Raw genomic sequence first — 18178 nt, 5'->3', positions numbered from 1 at the left:
ATGTTGCACATGACACCAATTTGTGTGAAATAGCCAAACAGTTCAATTCTTGATCTTTTCCCCACCCAGTTATGATGAAATGGCTTTACTCTGTGCATTAAAAAAAATCCTGGCAAATCCACAAATCTATACAGGCAAAACTTTATTTGTCACAAGTTTAATATTATCTACAATTATTAAGACTTGAATGTGCAACAGAGGCGATGTAATGGGAGCAAGACACCAAAACACACAGGCCCTGTTCATGCACAATACAATATTGAATTTAATAGATTACACATTAGTACAAAAGTAAACAAATCCTCTCGAACATGATCATGAGAACTTATTATGCGGCTACTCTGTGTTGTGACTTTCGGTGGAAAAAATATTCACAGTGCTGGCTTGAAGCTGCCTGCATTAAGCAATATTGTCCTTCTGAAAAGAGAAAGCAATTCAGTAGAGGATGAAGTGTGTCAGGGTAAATACACAGATAAAATGGATCATTTGCCATAAGCTTTTGAGGTATCAGAGCCTTCGTTGTTTGAGGAAGTCAAATAGTGTGCAAAATTTAATCAGCAAACAAGCGGCTTTCATTCTTCAGTGGAACGGATTCTCCTTCCCATTTTACATACAGAGTGACGTGTGACCACCTGCATTCAAGAAAAGATAAGATTATCAATTAGTAACTCAATGGCAAACATTTTCAAAATTAGAGACAAGAAAATCAGGAAATTAAACTGCTTAACTTTGGTAAAACCAGTTACAGTACCTCTCCAAACTATTGCTCGATTATGTGAATAGGACATGGAAACAATTCTTTTTTTTTTCGTCCCAAAAACTCAAGTGATATACAGCAATGGTTTGAGTTAATGTTTAATAAGTCATAACCATAATTTTCTCAAGAAGCTTTCATTAATGCTGTCGCTTTCGCTCTTTTTAAATCTTTTTACAAAAAGTATTTAATTTATTTCCTGCTGTTATTGGGCTTATAGTTTAAAATAATCATAAAATGATTTTAAGAGAAAGTTCACATGGCCCCTGGTTTGTTTACATGGAAGCTTGTTGCGTTAAATTAATTATATCTAATAATTTTCCCTCAGTCAAATGTACGTGGCTTTGCAGAATGCACGTGAACGAAATACACGGCTGAACCCATTCTGTAAGTCGGAGTTAAAAAGTCTTGCTTAAAAATCTGTTTCATTTCCTGCTTTTTTTCCCAGTTCTGACGAAAGGTCATCGACCTGAAACGTTAACTCTGTTTCTCTCTCCACAGATGCGGCCTGACCTGCTGAGTATCTCCAGCATTTTCTGTTTTTATTTCAGATTTCCAGCATCTGCAGTATTTTCTTTCTGTAAGTCTGTGATCTGCTTTGACAGTATTGTGCAATTGTTAAGGATGTAGAGTGTTAGAATAGAGTGGATAGCAATGTGCACTTTTGTAGCATCTCGGCCTTTAATGTAGAAAAATATCCTAAGGCACTTCATAGAGGAGTGGACGTAGAGCCTTTATAGGGAATTGAGAAGGGTGACCAAAGGCTTGGTCAAACAGATGGATTCTCACAAGGCTTTTAAAGGCATAGAGGATGAGGTGTCCAGGGAGGGAGTTCCAGTGGGTAGGGCCCAGACATCTGAAGGCTCGGCCACCAATAGTATAGTGGAAGGAGGGGGAGGGACACACAGAACATTAGAGAGACAGAGGACTGGAGAAAAGAGGGAACATAAGGCTGGAGGAGATCACAGAGGTAGTGTGGGGCGAAGCCAGGGAGAAATTTGTAGATGAGGATGAGCATTGTTTCCAATTCAAATGCTTTTGTGGGGGACAGGGAACAAGTTTAGGTTTGCAAGATGGGCGACAGGTACCCCAGAAAATTAACCAGCAGCAGTGGAGAGAGATGGCTGAGCAGGTCAATGCCAGCAGCATAGTTCGTCAGACCTGCCTGCAGTGCAGGAAGAAATTTACTGACCTCACCAGGATTGCCAAGGTAAGATTCCCCTTTACACCTCTCTTACTCTCTACCCAGCCCTGCAACACTAGACTTTAGTTCCACCACTAGCAATTATTCTTCCCTCGCTTCATAAGCCCCGCCTTCAATCATAACAGGATGCTTCTCTCCATCTCCTTCCACTTGCACTCACGGGGAGGTTTTTCTTAGAGTGGAATCTGGCTGGCAGTCCAAATCCATTTTGAGGACTGGGCCTTACTTGCACTGACCAATGGGCTGCAGCCAGAAACTGAGCACTTTGTGGCCACTGCTGGGTCTCCAGGTCTGAGGAAGATAGGTTCCCAATCTGTGGAGAGAGGGTGAGCCACAGCAGCAGAAGGCCAGGCTTGGATTGTGGAGTCTGGGGAGCTGATATTCAGGATCCTCCTCAGCCAGACCACCAGCTGATGTTGGCCAGAACCCCCCCCCCCCATTAGCAGGTTAAATGGAACGAGCATCCAACTTGGGGCTGCTCCAGCTGCCCAGCAATAGGCCCATGGAAACATTGTCACAGTCACGATGGTGGCAGGACCAGGTACAAGTGGAAAGGACAGCCCAGGAAATGGCTCACTGGAGGGCAAGCTCAGGTCCTAGCTCTCTTGAACAGGACAGAGATGCAGACTTTAGGGGCCCAGCCTTCAAAAGAAAAATGCTTTTTGTGCATCACCAAATGCTGAAGATAATGGACAGCTTGCCAGAGAACTACTGCAACACGAGAGATGGTGGTGGATTCTGCTGACAACTTGTGGCGCATTCTGGCACATGGCATTGACACTATGCAGTCAACTGTGGAGCATGTGGTCACCTCAGTGATCGCTGACCATTGCAGGAGCCTGTGGCACCAATAGTAGTATCTCTCAAAGATGCTCATAGGTGAGGCCATGCAGGCTCTGGGCTTTACCATCTCCTCCACCTTGGACGGACTGGGAGACTAAATGGATAAATCAAATTTGTGGATCTCCGAGAGTCTGCTCTCCCGTAGATCGGTAGATGTGCTGAGCCGCAGCCCAAAAGCAAGGGCAGTCGTGCTATGGGTGTGGAACGTGTTGCACTCTCTCAGGAGGATGACACATCTGAAATCCCCCCACCTCAACCAATGCCTGTCCTGATGCCAGAAAGCCAGCTGGGCCACTCAGGTCTGAGCTGATTTGAATCATAGCAGCCTTCCACATCCCATGCTGAAGCCATTGAGGGAGCACCTCGCAAGAGCACCAGAGCAGGTAAGAGATGTCCTAAGACAGCGATTATGGGCTCACATCTGGCTGATATTTAGTATGCAGGCATATGCGTAAGCTATTAAAAAGGATAAGCCTTTTTGAAATTTGTGTGTGCAGAGTGTTCCTGTAGTAGCTGGCAACCTTACAATGTCAGGCGACAGGTCAGTCTTTGTGCACATGCAGTTTAAAAGCACTTTAGAATTGAGTAACTTGCCAAAAACCACTATAAACTGCAAACAATATGCCTCCCAAAGCTATGAGGGAGGACACAAAGAAACTGCAAAGGGATATAGGCCGGTTAACTGATTGGGAAAGGTGGCAGATGCAGTATAATGTGGGCAAGTGTGAAATTATCCACTTTGGTAGGAAGAATGGAAAAGCAGAATTTTTTTTAATTTTTTTTTTAAATAAAAGGAGAGAGACTAGTACATGTTGGTATGCAGAGGGATTTGGCTGTCCTTGTACATGGATCACAGAAAGTTGATGTGCAGGCAGAGCAAGCAATTAGGAAGGTAAATGGTACATCAGCCATTATTGCAAGGGGGTTGGGGCACAAGAGCTGGGAAGTCGTCCCTAATTCCACCTCCGTAATATTGCCCGTCTCCACCCCTGCCTCAGCTCATCTACTGCTGAAACCCTCATCCATGCCTTTGTTACCTCTAGACTCGACTATTCCAACGCTCTCCTGCTCGGCCTCCCCATCTTCCACCCTCCAGAAACTTGAGCTCTTCCAAAACTTCTGCTGCTCGTATCCCAACTCCCACCAAGTCCTGTTCACCCATCACCCCAGTGCTCATTGACCTACATTGGCTCCAGGTACGGCAACACCTTAATTAAAAAATTCTCACCCTTGTTTTCAAATCCCTCCATGGCCTCGCCCCATACTATCTTTGTAGCCTCCTCCAGCCCTACAACCCTCCGAGATCTTTGCGCTCCTCCAATTCTGGCTTTTTGCGCATCCCCGATTTTAGTCACTCCACATTGGTGGCCGTGCCTTCAGCTGCCTAGGCCCAAAGCTCTGGAATTCCCTGCCTAAACCTGTCTCTCTACCTCCGTCTCTTCCTTTAAGACGCTCCTTAAAACCTACTTCTTTGACCAAGCATTTGGTCTTCTATCCTAATATCACTGTATGTGGTTTTACTATGTTAAAGGCGCTATATAAATGCAAATTGTTGTCTTCATCGTTGCAATTATAAAGGGCTTTGGGAAGACCACACCTGGAATACTGTGTGCAGTTTTAGTATCCTTACCTAAAGGAAGATATATTTTCCTTAGAAGGGGTGCAACGGAGATTCACTAGATTGATTCCTGGGATGAGAGGGTTGTCCTAGGAGGAGAGATTGAGTAGAATGGGCCTATATTCTCTGGAGTTTAGGAGAATGAGAGGTGATCTCATTGAAACGTGTAAAAGTCTTAGAGGGCTTGACAGGGTAGATGTTGAGAGGCTGTTTCCCTTGGCTGGAGAGTCTAGAACTAGGGATCACAGTCTCAGGTTAAGGATTTGGCCATTTAGGACTGAGATGAGGAGAAATATCTTCACTCAGAGGGTTGTGAATCTTTGGACTTCTCTACCCCAGGGGGCTGTGGATGCTCAGTCATTGAGTATATTCAAGACTGAGATTGATAGATTCTTGGGCACTAAGGGAATCAAGGGATATGGGGATAGGGCAGGAAAGTGGATTGATTTAGAAGTTCAGCCATGATCTTATTGAATGGCGAAGCAGGCTCAAGGGGCCATACGGTCTACTCCTGCTCCTATTTCTTACGTTCTTAACCCCATAACGAAAATGGCATTGGGATCCTGACAATGTCAGTTGACCCCTATTTGCACATATTTCTGATAACCCTGTCTGTTTCCGGTTGGCTGCCTAAATCAAAGTCCTCCCAAAAATCTTAGCAGGCAGACCACCAAAAATAAATCAACGTAATTTCCCCCCCAGGTGCATCCCGCTAACACCAGTTTACGGGTGTAAATGGGGTGGTAGAGAGTTGAATAATGGCTCCATTGACTCTAGAGGTGACAAAAGTAGAGGTGACAAAAGTAGAGATAAGGGCTTGGGCAGCAGTGGGGATGGAATAGGGCTGGTGGCAAGTTAATGTTACAAAGATGGAAATTTGCTGTTTTGGTGTTGGGTAGGGTATGGGATAAGAAAGGAGGTGATTCAGTCCTATGTTCCAGGAGACACTTGGGAGATTAAGGAAGTGTATCCAATGATATGTGAAAAGCTACCCAACTACTCTGGTCAGCCATTTTAATGTAGTCTGTAGGATACCCAAGCAACAGTAGGGTGTACTACAGTCTGCCAGGCCAGAATAAGGTGGTTTTTGAAGAGATATGAAAGCTATTTGAAATTAATGGCAGATTTCAGTCAATCTGATATAAATTTAAATTTAGAGTCCGTGATGCACTATTAAGGGAAGCCACGATATACAGTTTGCATCTGGACTCGGTAAACATCGTTAACGATATAGAAGGAACAGAAGTCATGACACTCCTGGGGGAGAACACAACATGATCAAATTCAACACTACCATATAGACAGGTATAGAACTCTACCATATAGACAGGTATAGAACACTACCATATAGACAGGTATAGAACTCTACCATATAGACAGGTATAGAACACTACCATATAGACAGGTACAGAACACTACCATATAGACAGGTACAGAACACTACCATATAGACAGGTATAGAACTCTACCATATAGACAGGTATAGAACACTACCATATAGACAGGTATAGAACACTACCATATAGACAGGTATAGAACACTACCATATAGACAGGTATAGAACTCTACCATATAGACAGGTATAGAACACTACCATATAGACAGGTATAGAACACTACCATATAGACAGGTATAGAACACTACCATATAGACAGGTATAGAACTCTACCATATAGACAGGTATAGAACACTACCATATAGACAGGTATAGAACTCTACCATATAGACAGGTATAGAACACTACCATATAGACAGGTATAGAACACTACCATATAGACAGGTATAGAACACTACCATATAGACAGGTATAGAACACTACCATATAGACAGGTATAGAACACTACCATATAGACAGGTATAGAACACTACCATATGGACAGGTATAGAACACTACCATATAGACAGGTATAGAACTCTACCATATAGACAGGTATAGAACACTACCATATAGACAGGTATAGAACACTACCATATAGACAGGTATAGAACACTACCATATAGACAGGTATAGAACACTACCATATAGACAGGTATAGAACACTACCATATAGACAGGTATAGAACACTACCATATAGACAGGTATAGAACACTACCATATAGACAGGTATAGAACTCTAAGAGTATAAGAAGTGTTTAAACAGACTGACTTTTTACAACGTTTCAGTTAAGGACAATTAGAATATCTTTAAAGACATGCTGTTAAGCATTCAGGATCGACCAAACAAATGAGTCTCTGTATGGATCAACAAAACAACCCAAGAGACAGAAAAATAAGCTGTACAAAGGAACAATACTGGTATGAGTACAAGCTTCAGAAACATGTCACAAAGAATGGTCAGAGAGCAAAGAGGATTCTGGAAACCAGCATAGAATCAGATGCTAATTATAACAGCAAGAAATTCTTCCAATGTTGTAACAAGCGCTGTCAGAGAAGGGCGAGACAGGATGCTGATGGGCCTTGAACAGAGGTGAACAATAAATAGTTAATATACGCAATGATTACTTCCTAGTCCCTACAGGGTTTTAATTCTCAGGCTGGGCATCACCTTACCATTACTTCATTTATCATCTAGTCTTCTTTACTGCACTATGGCTCTTGGCCCTTTATTTAGGTTTCTCAATTTTAAAGTAAGAATTATCAGCATATACATCGTGCAATTATTCAGATGTTAGTACCAGTAAGCATCAAACCTTCTGTTTTTCATATTCTATCACATAACACTCTTGCTGCTCTACTGCCATCAAAGAATCATAGAATGGTTACAGCACGGAAAGAGGCCATTCGACCTGTCGAGCCCGTGCCAGCTCCCTGCAATAGCACTTCAGCTAGTCCCACTCCCTGCCCTTTCCCCATAGCCCTGCAAATTTTTTTCCTTCAGGTACTTATCCAACTCCCTTTTGAAAGCCGCGATCGAGTCTGCCTCCACCACCCTTTCAGGCAGTGTGTTCCAGATCCTAACCACTCACTGTGTAAAAATTTTTTTTCTTATGTCGCCTTTGGTTCTTTTGCCAATCCCTTAAATTGGTGTCCTCTTGTTCTCGACCCTTCTGCCAATGGGAACAGTTTCCCTCTGTCCAAACCCCTCATGATTTTGCACACCTCTATCAAATCTCCTCTCAATCTTCTCTGCTCTAGGGAGAACAACCCTTGCTTCTCCAGTCTAGCCATGTAACTGAAGTCCCTCATCCCTGGAACCATTCTTGCAAATCTTTTCTGCACCCTCTCCAAGGCCTTCACATCCTTCCTAAAGTGCAGTGCCCAGAATTGGACACAATACTCCAGTTGAGGCCAAACCAGTGTTTTTATATAGGTTCATCATAATTTCCACGCTTTTGTACTCTATACCTTTGTACATGAAGCCGAGGATCCCGTAAGCTTAAACTGCTTTCTCAACCTGCCCTGCCACCTTCAACGATTTGTGTACATATACCCCTAGGTCTCTTTGTTCATGCACCCCCTTCAGGATTGTACCATTTAGTTTATATTTCCTTTCCTCATTCTTTCTACCAAAATGCATCACTTCACACTTTACTGCGTTAAATTTCATCTGCCATGTGTCCGCCCATTCCACCAGCCTGTCTCTGTCCTCTTGATGTCTATCACTATCCTCCTCACTGTTCACTATACTTCCAAGTTTTGTGTCATCTGCAAATTTTGAAATTGTATGCTGTACACCCAGGTCCAAGTCATTAATATACACCAAGGAAAGCAGTGGTCCAAGAACCGACTCCTGGGGAACACCACTGTATACCTTCCTACTGTGTCAGTTGTGGCTCAGTTGGTAGCACACTCGCCTCGGAGTCAGAAGGTTGTGGGTTCAAGTCCCACTCCAGGAACTTGAGCACATAAAGCTAGGCTGACACTCCAGTGCAGTGATGAGGGAGTGCTGCACTGTCGGAGGTGCCGTCTTTTGGATGAGATGTTAAACCGAGGCCCCGTCTGCTCTCTTAGGTGGATGTAAAAGATCCCATGGCACTATTTAGAAGAGCAGGGGAGTTATCCCCAATGTCCTGGCCAATATTTATCCCTCAACCAACATAACAAAAACAGATTATCTGGTCATTATCACAGTGCTGTTTGTGCGCAAATTGGCTGCTGCATTTCCCACATTACAACAGTGACTCCACTTCAAAAGTACTTCATTGGCTGTAAAGCGCTTTGAGACGTCCAGTGGTCGTGAAAGGCGCCATATAAATGTAAGTCTTTCTTTTCCAGTCCAAAAAACAACCGTTCACCACTACTCTCTGTTTCCTGTCACTTAACTAATTTCGTATCCATGCTTCCACGGTCCCTTTTATTCCATGGGCTTCAACTTTGCTGGCAAGCCTATTATGTGGCACTTTGTCGAACGCCTTGTGGTAATCCATGTACACTACGTCAACCGCATTGCCCTCATCAAGTGACTGTTAATTTTGTCCCTGATTATTGTTTCTAAAAGCTTCCCCACTACCGAGGTTAAACTGAATGGCCTGTAGTTGCTGGGTTTATCGTTGCACCCTTTTTTGAACAAGGGTGTAACATTTACAATTATCCATTCATCTGGCACCACCCCTGTTTCTAAGGAGAATTGGAAGATTATGGCCAGTGCCTCCACGATTTCTTCCTTCACTTCCCTCAGCGTCCTAGGATGCATCCCATCTGGCCCTGGTGACTTATCTACTTGAAGTACAGCCAGCCTTTCTAGAAACGCCTCTATCAATTTTTATCCCATCCAGTATCTCCTCTACCTCCTCCTTGGCTATGTCTATGGCAGCATCTTCTTCCTTGGTGAAGAAGACAGATGCAAAGTACTCATTTATCACCTCAGCCATGCCCTCTGCCTCCATGTGTAGGTCTCCTTTTAGGTCCCTAATCGGCCCCACTCCTCCTCTTACTACCCATTTACTATTTATATGCCTAAAGATGATCTCTGGTGTCCCCCAAGCATCTATCCTTGGTCCCTTCCTACTTCTCAATCTACATGTTGCCCCATGGCGACATCATCTGAAAACACAGCGTCAGTTTCCACATGTTCGCTGATGACACCCAGCTCTACCTCACTACTTCTTCGCTCGGCCCCTCCACAGTGTCTAAATTGTCAGACTGCTTCTCCGACACACAGTTCTGGATGAGCAAAAATGTTCTCCAATTAATTATTGGGAAAACCGAAGCCATTGTTTTCGGTCCCCGCCACAAACTCCGTTCCCTAGCCACTGACTCCATCCCTCTCCCTAACATCTGTCTGAGGTTGAACCACACTGTTCGCAACCTTGGTGTCATATTTGACCCTGAAATGAGCTTCCGACCACATATCCGCAGCATAACAAAGACCGCCTACTTCCACCTCCGTAACATCGCCCGTCTCCGCCCTTGCCTCAACTCATCCGCTGCGGAAATCCTCATCCATGCCTTTGTTACTTCTTGACTTGACTATTCCAACGCACTCCTGGCTGGCCTCCGACATTCTACCCTACGTAAACTTGAGCTGATCTAAAATTCGGTTGCCCGTATCCTAACTCACACCAAGTCCCGTTCACCCATCACCCCTGTGCTCGCTGACCTACATTGGCTCCCAGTTAAGCAACGCCTCGATTTCAAAATTCTCATCCTTGTTTTCAAATCCCTCCATGGCCTCGCCCCTTCCTATCTCTAATCTCCTTCAGACCCACAACCCCCCCCAAAGATATCTGTGCTCCTCTAATTCTGCCCTCTTGAGCATCCCTGATTATAATTGCTCAACCTTTGGTGGCCGTGCCTTCTGTTGCCTAGGCCCTAAGCTCTGGAATTCCCTGCCTAAACCTGTCCGCCTCACTACATCTCTTTCCTCCTTTAAGATGCTCCTTAAAACCTACCTCTTTGATCAAGCTTTTGGTCACCTGCCCTAATTTATCCTTATGTGGATCGGTGTCAAATTTTTTGTCTTAAAATACTCCTGTGCAGTGCCTTGGGACGTTTTACTATGTTAAAGGCGCTATATAAATACTTGTTGTTGTTTTGGATTACCTTTTATGTTAGCTGCCATTCTATTCGCTTACCCTCTCTTTGCCCCTCTTAATTTCTTTTTCACTTTTCCTCCAAACTTACTATATTTAGCCTGATTCTCAGATGTATTCTCGACCTGACATCTGTCATATGCGTTCTTTTTCTGCTTCATCTTACTCTATCTCATTCATCATCCAGGGAGCTCTGACTTTCGTTGCCCTACCTTTACCCCTAGTGGGAATGTACCTCGACTGTAGTATTTCCTCTTTAAAGGCAGCCCGTTGTTCCATTACAGTCGCACTCCAGAGACTTGAGCACAAAAAAAAAATCTAGACCGACACTCCAGTGCAGTACTGAGGGAGTCCTACACGATCGAAGGTGCCGTCTTTTGGATGAGGCATTAAACTGAGGGCCTGTCTGTCCCCTCTGGAGGAAATAAAATATCACATGGCACTATTTGAAGAGATGGGGATTCCTCCCCAATGGCCAATAATGTCAATATCATATTGCTGTTTGTGGGACCTTGCTGTGTGCAAATTGGCTGCCATGTTTCCTACATTAAAACAGTGACTACGCTTCAAAAGTACTTTGGCTGTAAAGTGCTTTGGGACGTCCGGAGGTCATGAAACGTGCTATATAAAAGCAAGTCTTCCTTTCTTTCAAGGCCTGAATAGCAATATTGCCCAAATGCCTTTTCTTCACATTAAGAAATGCATCCACTACTCACACGAAGGAATTTACAAGTTCAGAGATTCAAGATTACTAACCACAGGCAGGTCTCGGCAAATCCCATTATTACTGTTTTTATAAATACAGACCTGTCAAAGTGTTATTCTTACCGACAGCTGCTCAGTTTAGTTTAAAAATGAAGTCTATTTTAATGAATGCCAAATTTAACAATTAGATATAAATATTACTCCATGGCAAAGAGTTTCTCTGTAAATTATGTATAATAGAATTGTAAACCCATTCTTTAGTGTCAGCTTGTCTCAGTTGATATCACTCTCACCCGAGGCAGAAGGTCGTAGGCTCAAAGCCCACTACAGATTTAAGCACATAACCTAGGCTGCCACCTCAGTGCAGTACTGAAGGAGGGAGGTCATCTTTTGGTTAAGACCTTAAACCGAACATCTTCTAGCTTAAATGGACAGAACAGATTACATTGCACTATGAGTTTTCTTGGTATCCTGCTCAACATTCCTCTTCTCTCAACCAATACCACCAAAGATAAAATGATCTGGTTGTTCATTCATTTGTTGTTTGCGAGATCAATAAACTTCTGCAAAACAGTAACTGAACTTCCAAAGTATTAGATTGATTGTAAAGTGCTGTCTGATGTCCTGAGGTAGTGATAAGCTGCTATAGAAATGCAAGTTCCTTCTTTCAAAATAGATATGCAGTTTCATCATACATAGCGTGGACAGTAAATCAGTTATCCCAAAGATTCATAAGTTTCTCATGAATAACTATTGCTAATCATAAATATCACTCCTAACCATTTCTCATTTTTCTAGGCTCGAAGTACACAACAAATAAATAAATGAATGACCAGATAATTGCAAAAAAAACAACTTTAACAGTTGATCTTTGGTTGATAATCTAAAACGGTTTTCCCTTTGGCAGTGTATACTGTTTATAATACTATATTGCAACAAGTTCAGAAGAACAATTATACTCGCTCGGCTAGTCAACAAACGAGACGTATTCTGTGACACAGTCCTTCGGTATTACACAGAATAGAAGGGCCTGTCGTCATCTCCCTTCCGGGTCCACCACAGCCACAATGGCCATGTAGAATTGACTGGTTGAAAAAGTCCTTGGAAACAGTGACAGAATTTGATAGTAGATTCTTGAGGATGATGTGTCAATAATGTACCAAGGTTATGCTGGGATTTGATTACAGGCCTTGGACTCAAGTCTGAGAACCCCCAACAACAGCAGCCATACCAAGGATGAAACTTATGCATCAGCAAGCCATAGGGCTTTGCAAACATAAAGGATCACTATTTTTCTGAAAGGCAAAGGCACAATTTTACACTGGAATAGGAGCTGAAATTTTATTTACATAGAATACAGCACAGATACAGGCCATTCAGCCCAACCAGTCCATGCCAGCGTTTATGCTTCACTCGAGCCTCCTCCCGTCTTTCCACATCTATCAGCATAACCCTCTATTCCCTTCTCCCTCATATCCTTATCTAGCCTCCCCTTAAATGCATCTATATTATTTCACTTCAACCACTCCCTGTGGTAGCGAGTTCCACATTCTCATCACTCTCTGGGTAAAGACGTTTCTTCTGAATTCCCTATTTGATTTCTTGGTGACTCTCTTATATTGATGGCCTCTAGTTTTGCTCTTCCCCACAAGTGGAAACATTCTCTCTCTATCCACTATCAAAACCTTTCATAATTTTAAAGCCCTCTATTCGGTCACCACTCAGCCTTCACTTTTCAAGAGAAAAGAGACCCAGCTTGCTCATCCTTTCCCGCTAGGTATACCCTCGCATTTCTGGCATCATCCTTGTAAATCTTTTTTGCACCCTCTCCAGTGCCTCTGTAGCCTTTTTATAATATGGCGACCAGAATTGTATGCAGGACTCCAAGTGTAGTCTAACCAAGGTTCGATACAATTTTAGCATAACTTCTCTACTGCAATTCTATCCCTCTCGAAGTAAACACAATTTCTTTTACTGCATGCAGTGCTGGTGTTATTCAGTCTGGCCTCAGACTGATTGTTGTTTGTGGAAATGGGGTCAGGTTTAGGGGTGCACTGACTTTAGTGATGACGCTGGCCTATAGCTGACACACCGAGTTAAAATGTAATAGGACCTTGTCTAAATATCATCTTTACAATTGAAAAACAAAATACAAAGCTATCCACCATGTATGTACTTCAACAAAAGCACAGCAAGTGTGTTATGTATTAAACTATTCTCATTTACACAGCGTTGAAGACAATGGCTTAGTAACAGACATTGGTTCACATATTAAAAGAGCTTAATATGTTTATAATTAGTTCTATCATAACTTTCCCAAAAGACAGAGTAAACGTTTTTGCACTCCCATCAGAAGAACAGTTTGCGATGATTATTGTAAATTATCTATCTTTCAGTTTTTGGGATCTTGTGCGAACAGTTCTTCAGTGTGCAGATTATATTATAGTTTTGCATTTGGTTAATTTAGCTTCCAGGGAACTGGGTGGAGCAGTGGATTAAACACCGATCTTTTATCTCTGGGACCTGAATTAAAATTGACCTAGACTAATAGGACCAATGTCTTCTTTGCTGGTTATAAGGGTCCTACTTGAAATTAGTTTGGCAATCTCAATCCAGTTCCTAATGGTTATGGACTAGGATATTGGGAACCAAATGTCACACATGTGTATCGGGGAGTGCACTTCTGAGGTCGAGTGTGAGGCACATTGTTGAGCCACAGGAGACAGAGCTTCACTCTGCGTCTGGCTGCACTTTACTGATCTAGGAGTGCTTGATGCCAACGCTGGGTTCCTGAAATGTAAAATGTTCCTTTACTCAGAGTGAACATCGCTCACCTTGACCACAATTTTTTCCCCCCCAAAAAACAAGTTTGAGTATTCAGGGCAAACTAGCCATTGAACAAATGCAACAGATTCAGATTCTGAATTGCTTGTGCCTCACAACACATTGTGGAATGACAAGCATGTTGTCAGTCTATTGTACAATATGTGATTTGAAATGAGTTAAGCATCAACTGGTCTGAACATCAAAATCCACGAGGTGCAACCAGAACTATCCTGGTCTCTGAGCATATGCCAGGAAAGGACAGGTAAAGTGAAGACCCAAGCATCTGTCAAACATCAGGCCACTTCCTCATGTAACCAAAGGCTCAGCTTTTCAAAGCATTCAACCCTGAAGTAACAAATCATCTAATAGAAAACATGTTCATTCATCATTCCTTTCAGACCTTTGTATCATTCACTTTTAAATTGACAGCTTTCCTCATACAACAAATAAAAATGTTAAGAGAAAATTTTCATAACACAAACGAGCATTTGTTTATGATTCAGGTAATGGAGGAAGAGAAACAGCTAATGGAAATAAATGTGCTGATGAAGGATAATTAAGTCCACAATATTTGTGTAGATAAGTGTTTATCCCACCCCCCTCAATGGATATAGATAAGTGTTTATCCCACCCCCCTCAATGGATAAAGATTTTTTTACTCATGGATTGAAAATTGGTTAACAGACAGGAAACAGAGACCAGGAATAAATGGGTCTTTTTCCAGAGTGGCAGGCGGTGACTAGTGGGGTACCGCAGGGATCAGTGCTTGGGCCCCAGCTATTCACAATATATATCAATGATTTGGACGAGGGAGCCAAATGTAATATTTCCAAGTTTGCTGATGACATGAAACTAGGTGGGATTGTGAGTTGTGAGGAGGATGCGAAGAGGCTTCAAGGTGATTTAGACAAGTTGAGTGAGTGGGCAAATACATGGCAGATGCAGTATAACGTGGATAAATGTGAAGTTATCCACTTTGGTAGGAAAAACAGAAAGGCAGAGTATTATTTACATGGTGATAGATTGGGGAATGTTGATGTACAGAGGGACTTGGGTGTCCTTGTACACCAGTCACTGAAAGCAAACATGCAGGTGCAGCAAACAGTTGGGAAGGCAAATGGTATGTTGGCCTTCATTGCAAGAGGATTTGAGTACAGGAGCAAGGATGTCTTACTATAGTTATACAGGGCCTTGGCAAGACCACACCTGGAGTACTGTGTGCAGTTTTGGTTTCCTTACCTAAGAAAGGATATACTTGCCATAGAGGGAGTGCAGCAAAGGTTCACCAGACTGATTCCTGGGATGGCAGGACTGTCGTATGAGGAGAGATTGGGTCGACTAGGCTTGTATTCACTAGAGTTTAGAAGAATGAGAGGGGATCTCATTGAAACATATAAAATTCTGACAGGGCTAGACAGACTGGATGCAGGGAGGATGTTTCCTTTGGCTGGGGGGGGGGGGGTGGGGGGGGTCTAGAATGAGGGGTCACAGTCTCAGTTTACAGGGTAGGACATTTAGGACTGAGATGAGGAGAAATTTTTCACTCAGAGGGTGGTGAATCTATAGAATTCTCTACCACAGAAGCATTGAATATATTTAAGAAGGAGATAGATAAATTTCTAGACGCAAAAAGCATCAAGGGGTATGGGGAGAGTGCGGGAACATGGTATTGAGATAGAGGATCAGCCATGATCATATTGAATGGCGGAGCAGGCTCGAATGGCTTACTCCTGCTCCTATGTTTAGGACCAAAAACATCATCTAACTAAAGGATGACATTGTTATACTGAGATCAGTATCTATATAATGCCAGCAAACCCTAGCTGGGTGTGCTTCACACTTCGCCTAGTGCTAATGGAGCTCTATACATTGCTTAAAAACACATTTGTGCATACTGCACTCACTGGATGGTTAAAGCAGTGTCAGTAGCAGTGTCAGCTTTCTTCTAACTTTTGAAATGCAAGCATCACTATATTAAAAAAAATTGCAGGGACACCAATAGACTTGCTAGAAACATTTTAAACTTAGCAGCAGGCTTGGGTTATGCTACACCTGATCATAGATTCATACAGCACAGAAGGAGGCCATTCGGCCCATCGTGCCTGTGCCGGCTCTTTGAAAGAGCGACCCAATTAGTCCCACTCCCTTGCTCTTGCCCCATAGCCCTGCAAATGTTTTCCCTTCAAGTATTTATCCAATTGCCTTTTGAAAGCTACTGTTGAATCCACTTCCACTACCCTTTCAGGCAGTGCATTCCAGGTCCTAACAACTCACTGTGTAAAAAAACAAAATCCTCATCTCCCACCTGGTTCTTTTGCCAATTATCTTAAATTGATGTTCTCTAGTTATCAACTCTTAATCCAATGGAAGCAGTTTCTCCCTGTCTATAGCAAAACCCATCATAGTTTTGAACACCTCTATTAAACCTCCCCTCAACCTTCTCTGCTCCACAGAGAACAGTCCCAGCTTCTCCAGTCTCTCCACATAACTGAAGTCCCTCATCCCTGATACCATTCTAGTAAATCTCCTCTGTACCCTCTCCCAGGCCTTGACATCCTTCCTAAGGTGTGGTGTTCAGTCTCTAGTTGAGGGCTAACCTGTGATTTATAACTGTTTGCATAACTTCCGCGCTCTTGTACTCTATGCCTCTCAGAGCAGTCCCCAAAATTTAGCTTATAACCAATTAAAAAAATATATAAATATTATGAAATATCAACTTTATAGTGATTTCTGGAATAGACTGGACCTGAATGAAGAAAACGTTACAGAACAGAAATAGCCACCCAGCCCATCCTCGACATGTATATGAGCCAGCGACTCTAATCCCACTCTCCCGACCCTCCAAACTATTGTCTGATCCAATGTTAAAAGAATCTACCGACTGTGCTCCAAGAAGTTTGTGGAACAGCATTTACGTTCCAACTACCCCATGTGCAAAGCCTTTAATTCTTGACCCAAGTCCCAATTAAACCCATTAACTCCGGATATTAGTCTTCACCCAAGAAAGACTCTTCTAAAACTCTAGTGAACGGTAACGCACTATAATTTTAAACTGCTACTGATTCTTCGTTATACGAATGAGGACTGGGCTGATTTTCACGGATTTGATTCCTTTAACTTTGTGAAACTAGAAGGTTCGTTTTAGCGAGTTCCCTATAAAAGGAATGTAACGTTCATTCTCCAACCGATCGTGTGTAACGACAGATATAACCGAGGACGAGTCTTACATTGCAATAAACAGTGCAGTACAACTCCCCATTTCGCAATGTGGACTCACTGTGGTGTAACTCTACCTTTGAATACCCCCGGTTCATACAGTTAACTTGGTAGACCTCGCCGTCTAGACCAGTCTCTCTCCATTCTGCGGGGTCCTGGGCGCTAAATACTGGGGAAGCCTCACGTTATTGAGCTCCACGTATCTGGGCTCCTGCCTTTGGTGCGGCGACACTTCACTGAAGCGCCTGGCCATGTCCCAGCTGATGGCTGTGGAGATCTCTCGGAAACCCATCTCCGTCTCCTTCTCCGGTTTGTCAGCCTCCTCGGGCGACATCTGCCCTTTCACCGACAACCTTTCGGAAAACTTTCTGGCCAGCTTGGCCAGATTCTTCTCCTGGACCACGGAGTCTTTCTCCAGCTCCTCCAAGGAAACCTCAATGTTGCCCATGCACCAGGAGAGCCACCAGATCAAGCTGAAGAAGACGACGATCGCCCCGCTGTAAACCAGACAGTCTCCCACCCCACGGCCACCGACCCGCACCTTGGCAAAAACGCCAATGAGGAGAAGGGAGAGCCCTGCTACGTCCAAGCTAATCGCCAACCAGAATAAGGCAGGGCACCTCCCAATGCCGCTCAGCACCATCGCCTCTGCAGCCCACCCCCCCAAAAAGCTTTGGGGGAAACTGCAAACTTACCCAGCTGTTTCACCTGGGGACACCGGCTTCCCGTGACGTAAATCCTGTTCTATTTGGACGGGGAAACGTGGGTTAAAGTCTCTTAACCGGCTTATGTAAAATAAACTGTTACAATCTAAAAGATATTTTTTTAAAAAGTTATTTTTTTAATGTTTTTTGCATTGAACTATGCAAAGCCTTGGTGACATGCCGCCCTCTCACCTGCGAATAATAATTACAAGAAGTCTGAATCTTAACTTTTTTGTTGTTAACCATTTAGTTTTTTGGGTGAGAATTACGAACATGTGGTTAGTATAGTGTATGTACCTTTAAGAGAGAACTACTTTTACAGCTCCTGTATACT

The 18178-nt window shown here is 43.2% G+C and overlaps 1 protein-coding gene across 3 annotated transcripts; it reads right to left on the bottom strand.

The window, feature by feature from the left end:
• Positions 1-129: 129 nt before the first annotated feature.
• LOC147102696 (transmembrane protein 238-like) lies at positions 130-17822 on the bottom strand. 3 transcript variants are annotated; one of them, XR_015073067.1, is made up of 2 exons: positions 17152-17822; positions 130-632 (listed from the first exon to the last, which is right to left on the bottom strand). XR_015073067.1 is itself a non-coding variant. In XM_085963413.1 (2 exons), exon 1 carries the CDS (start codon positions 17781-17783, stop codon positions 17265-17267), a length of 519 nt encoding a protein of 172 aa, XP_085819539.1. In that variant the 5' UTR covers positions 17784-17822; the 3' UTR covers positions 130-632; positions 17218-17264. The 3 variants fall into 3 exon arrangements, 1 of the variants encoding a protein (XP_085819539.1); XR_015073066.1 differs by having other exon boundaries at positions 17202-17822; XM_085963413.1 differs by having other exon boundaries at positions 17218-17822.
• Between the last annotated feature and the right edge of the window lie 356 nt (positions 17823-18178).

This window comes from Somniosus microcephalus, chromosome 21 (genome assembly GCF_052327205.1).
Source record: "Somniosus microcephalus isolate GS21.2 chromosome 21, FLI_Smic_1.0, whole genome shotgun sequence".
Classification (NCBI taxonomy): Eukaryota; Metazoa; Chordata; class Chondrichthyes; order Squaliformes; family Somniosidae; genus Somniosus; species Somniosus microcephalus.
This window is presented reverse-complemented; position numbering and strand designations above follow the sequence as displayed.

Excerpts from the sequence above, each read along its gene's own strand:
- LOC147102696 (XM_085963413.1), bottom strand. The coding sequence starts at position 17,783 with ATGGTGCTGAGCGGCATTGGGAGGTGCCCTGCCTTATTCTGGTTGGCG.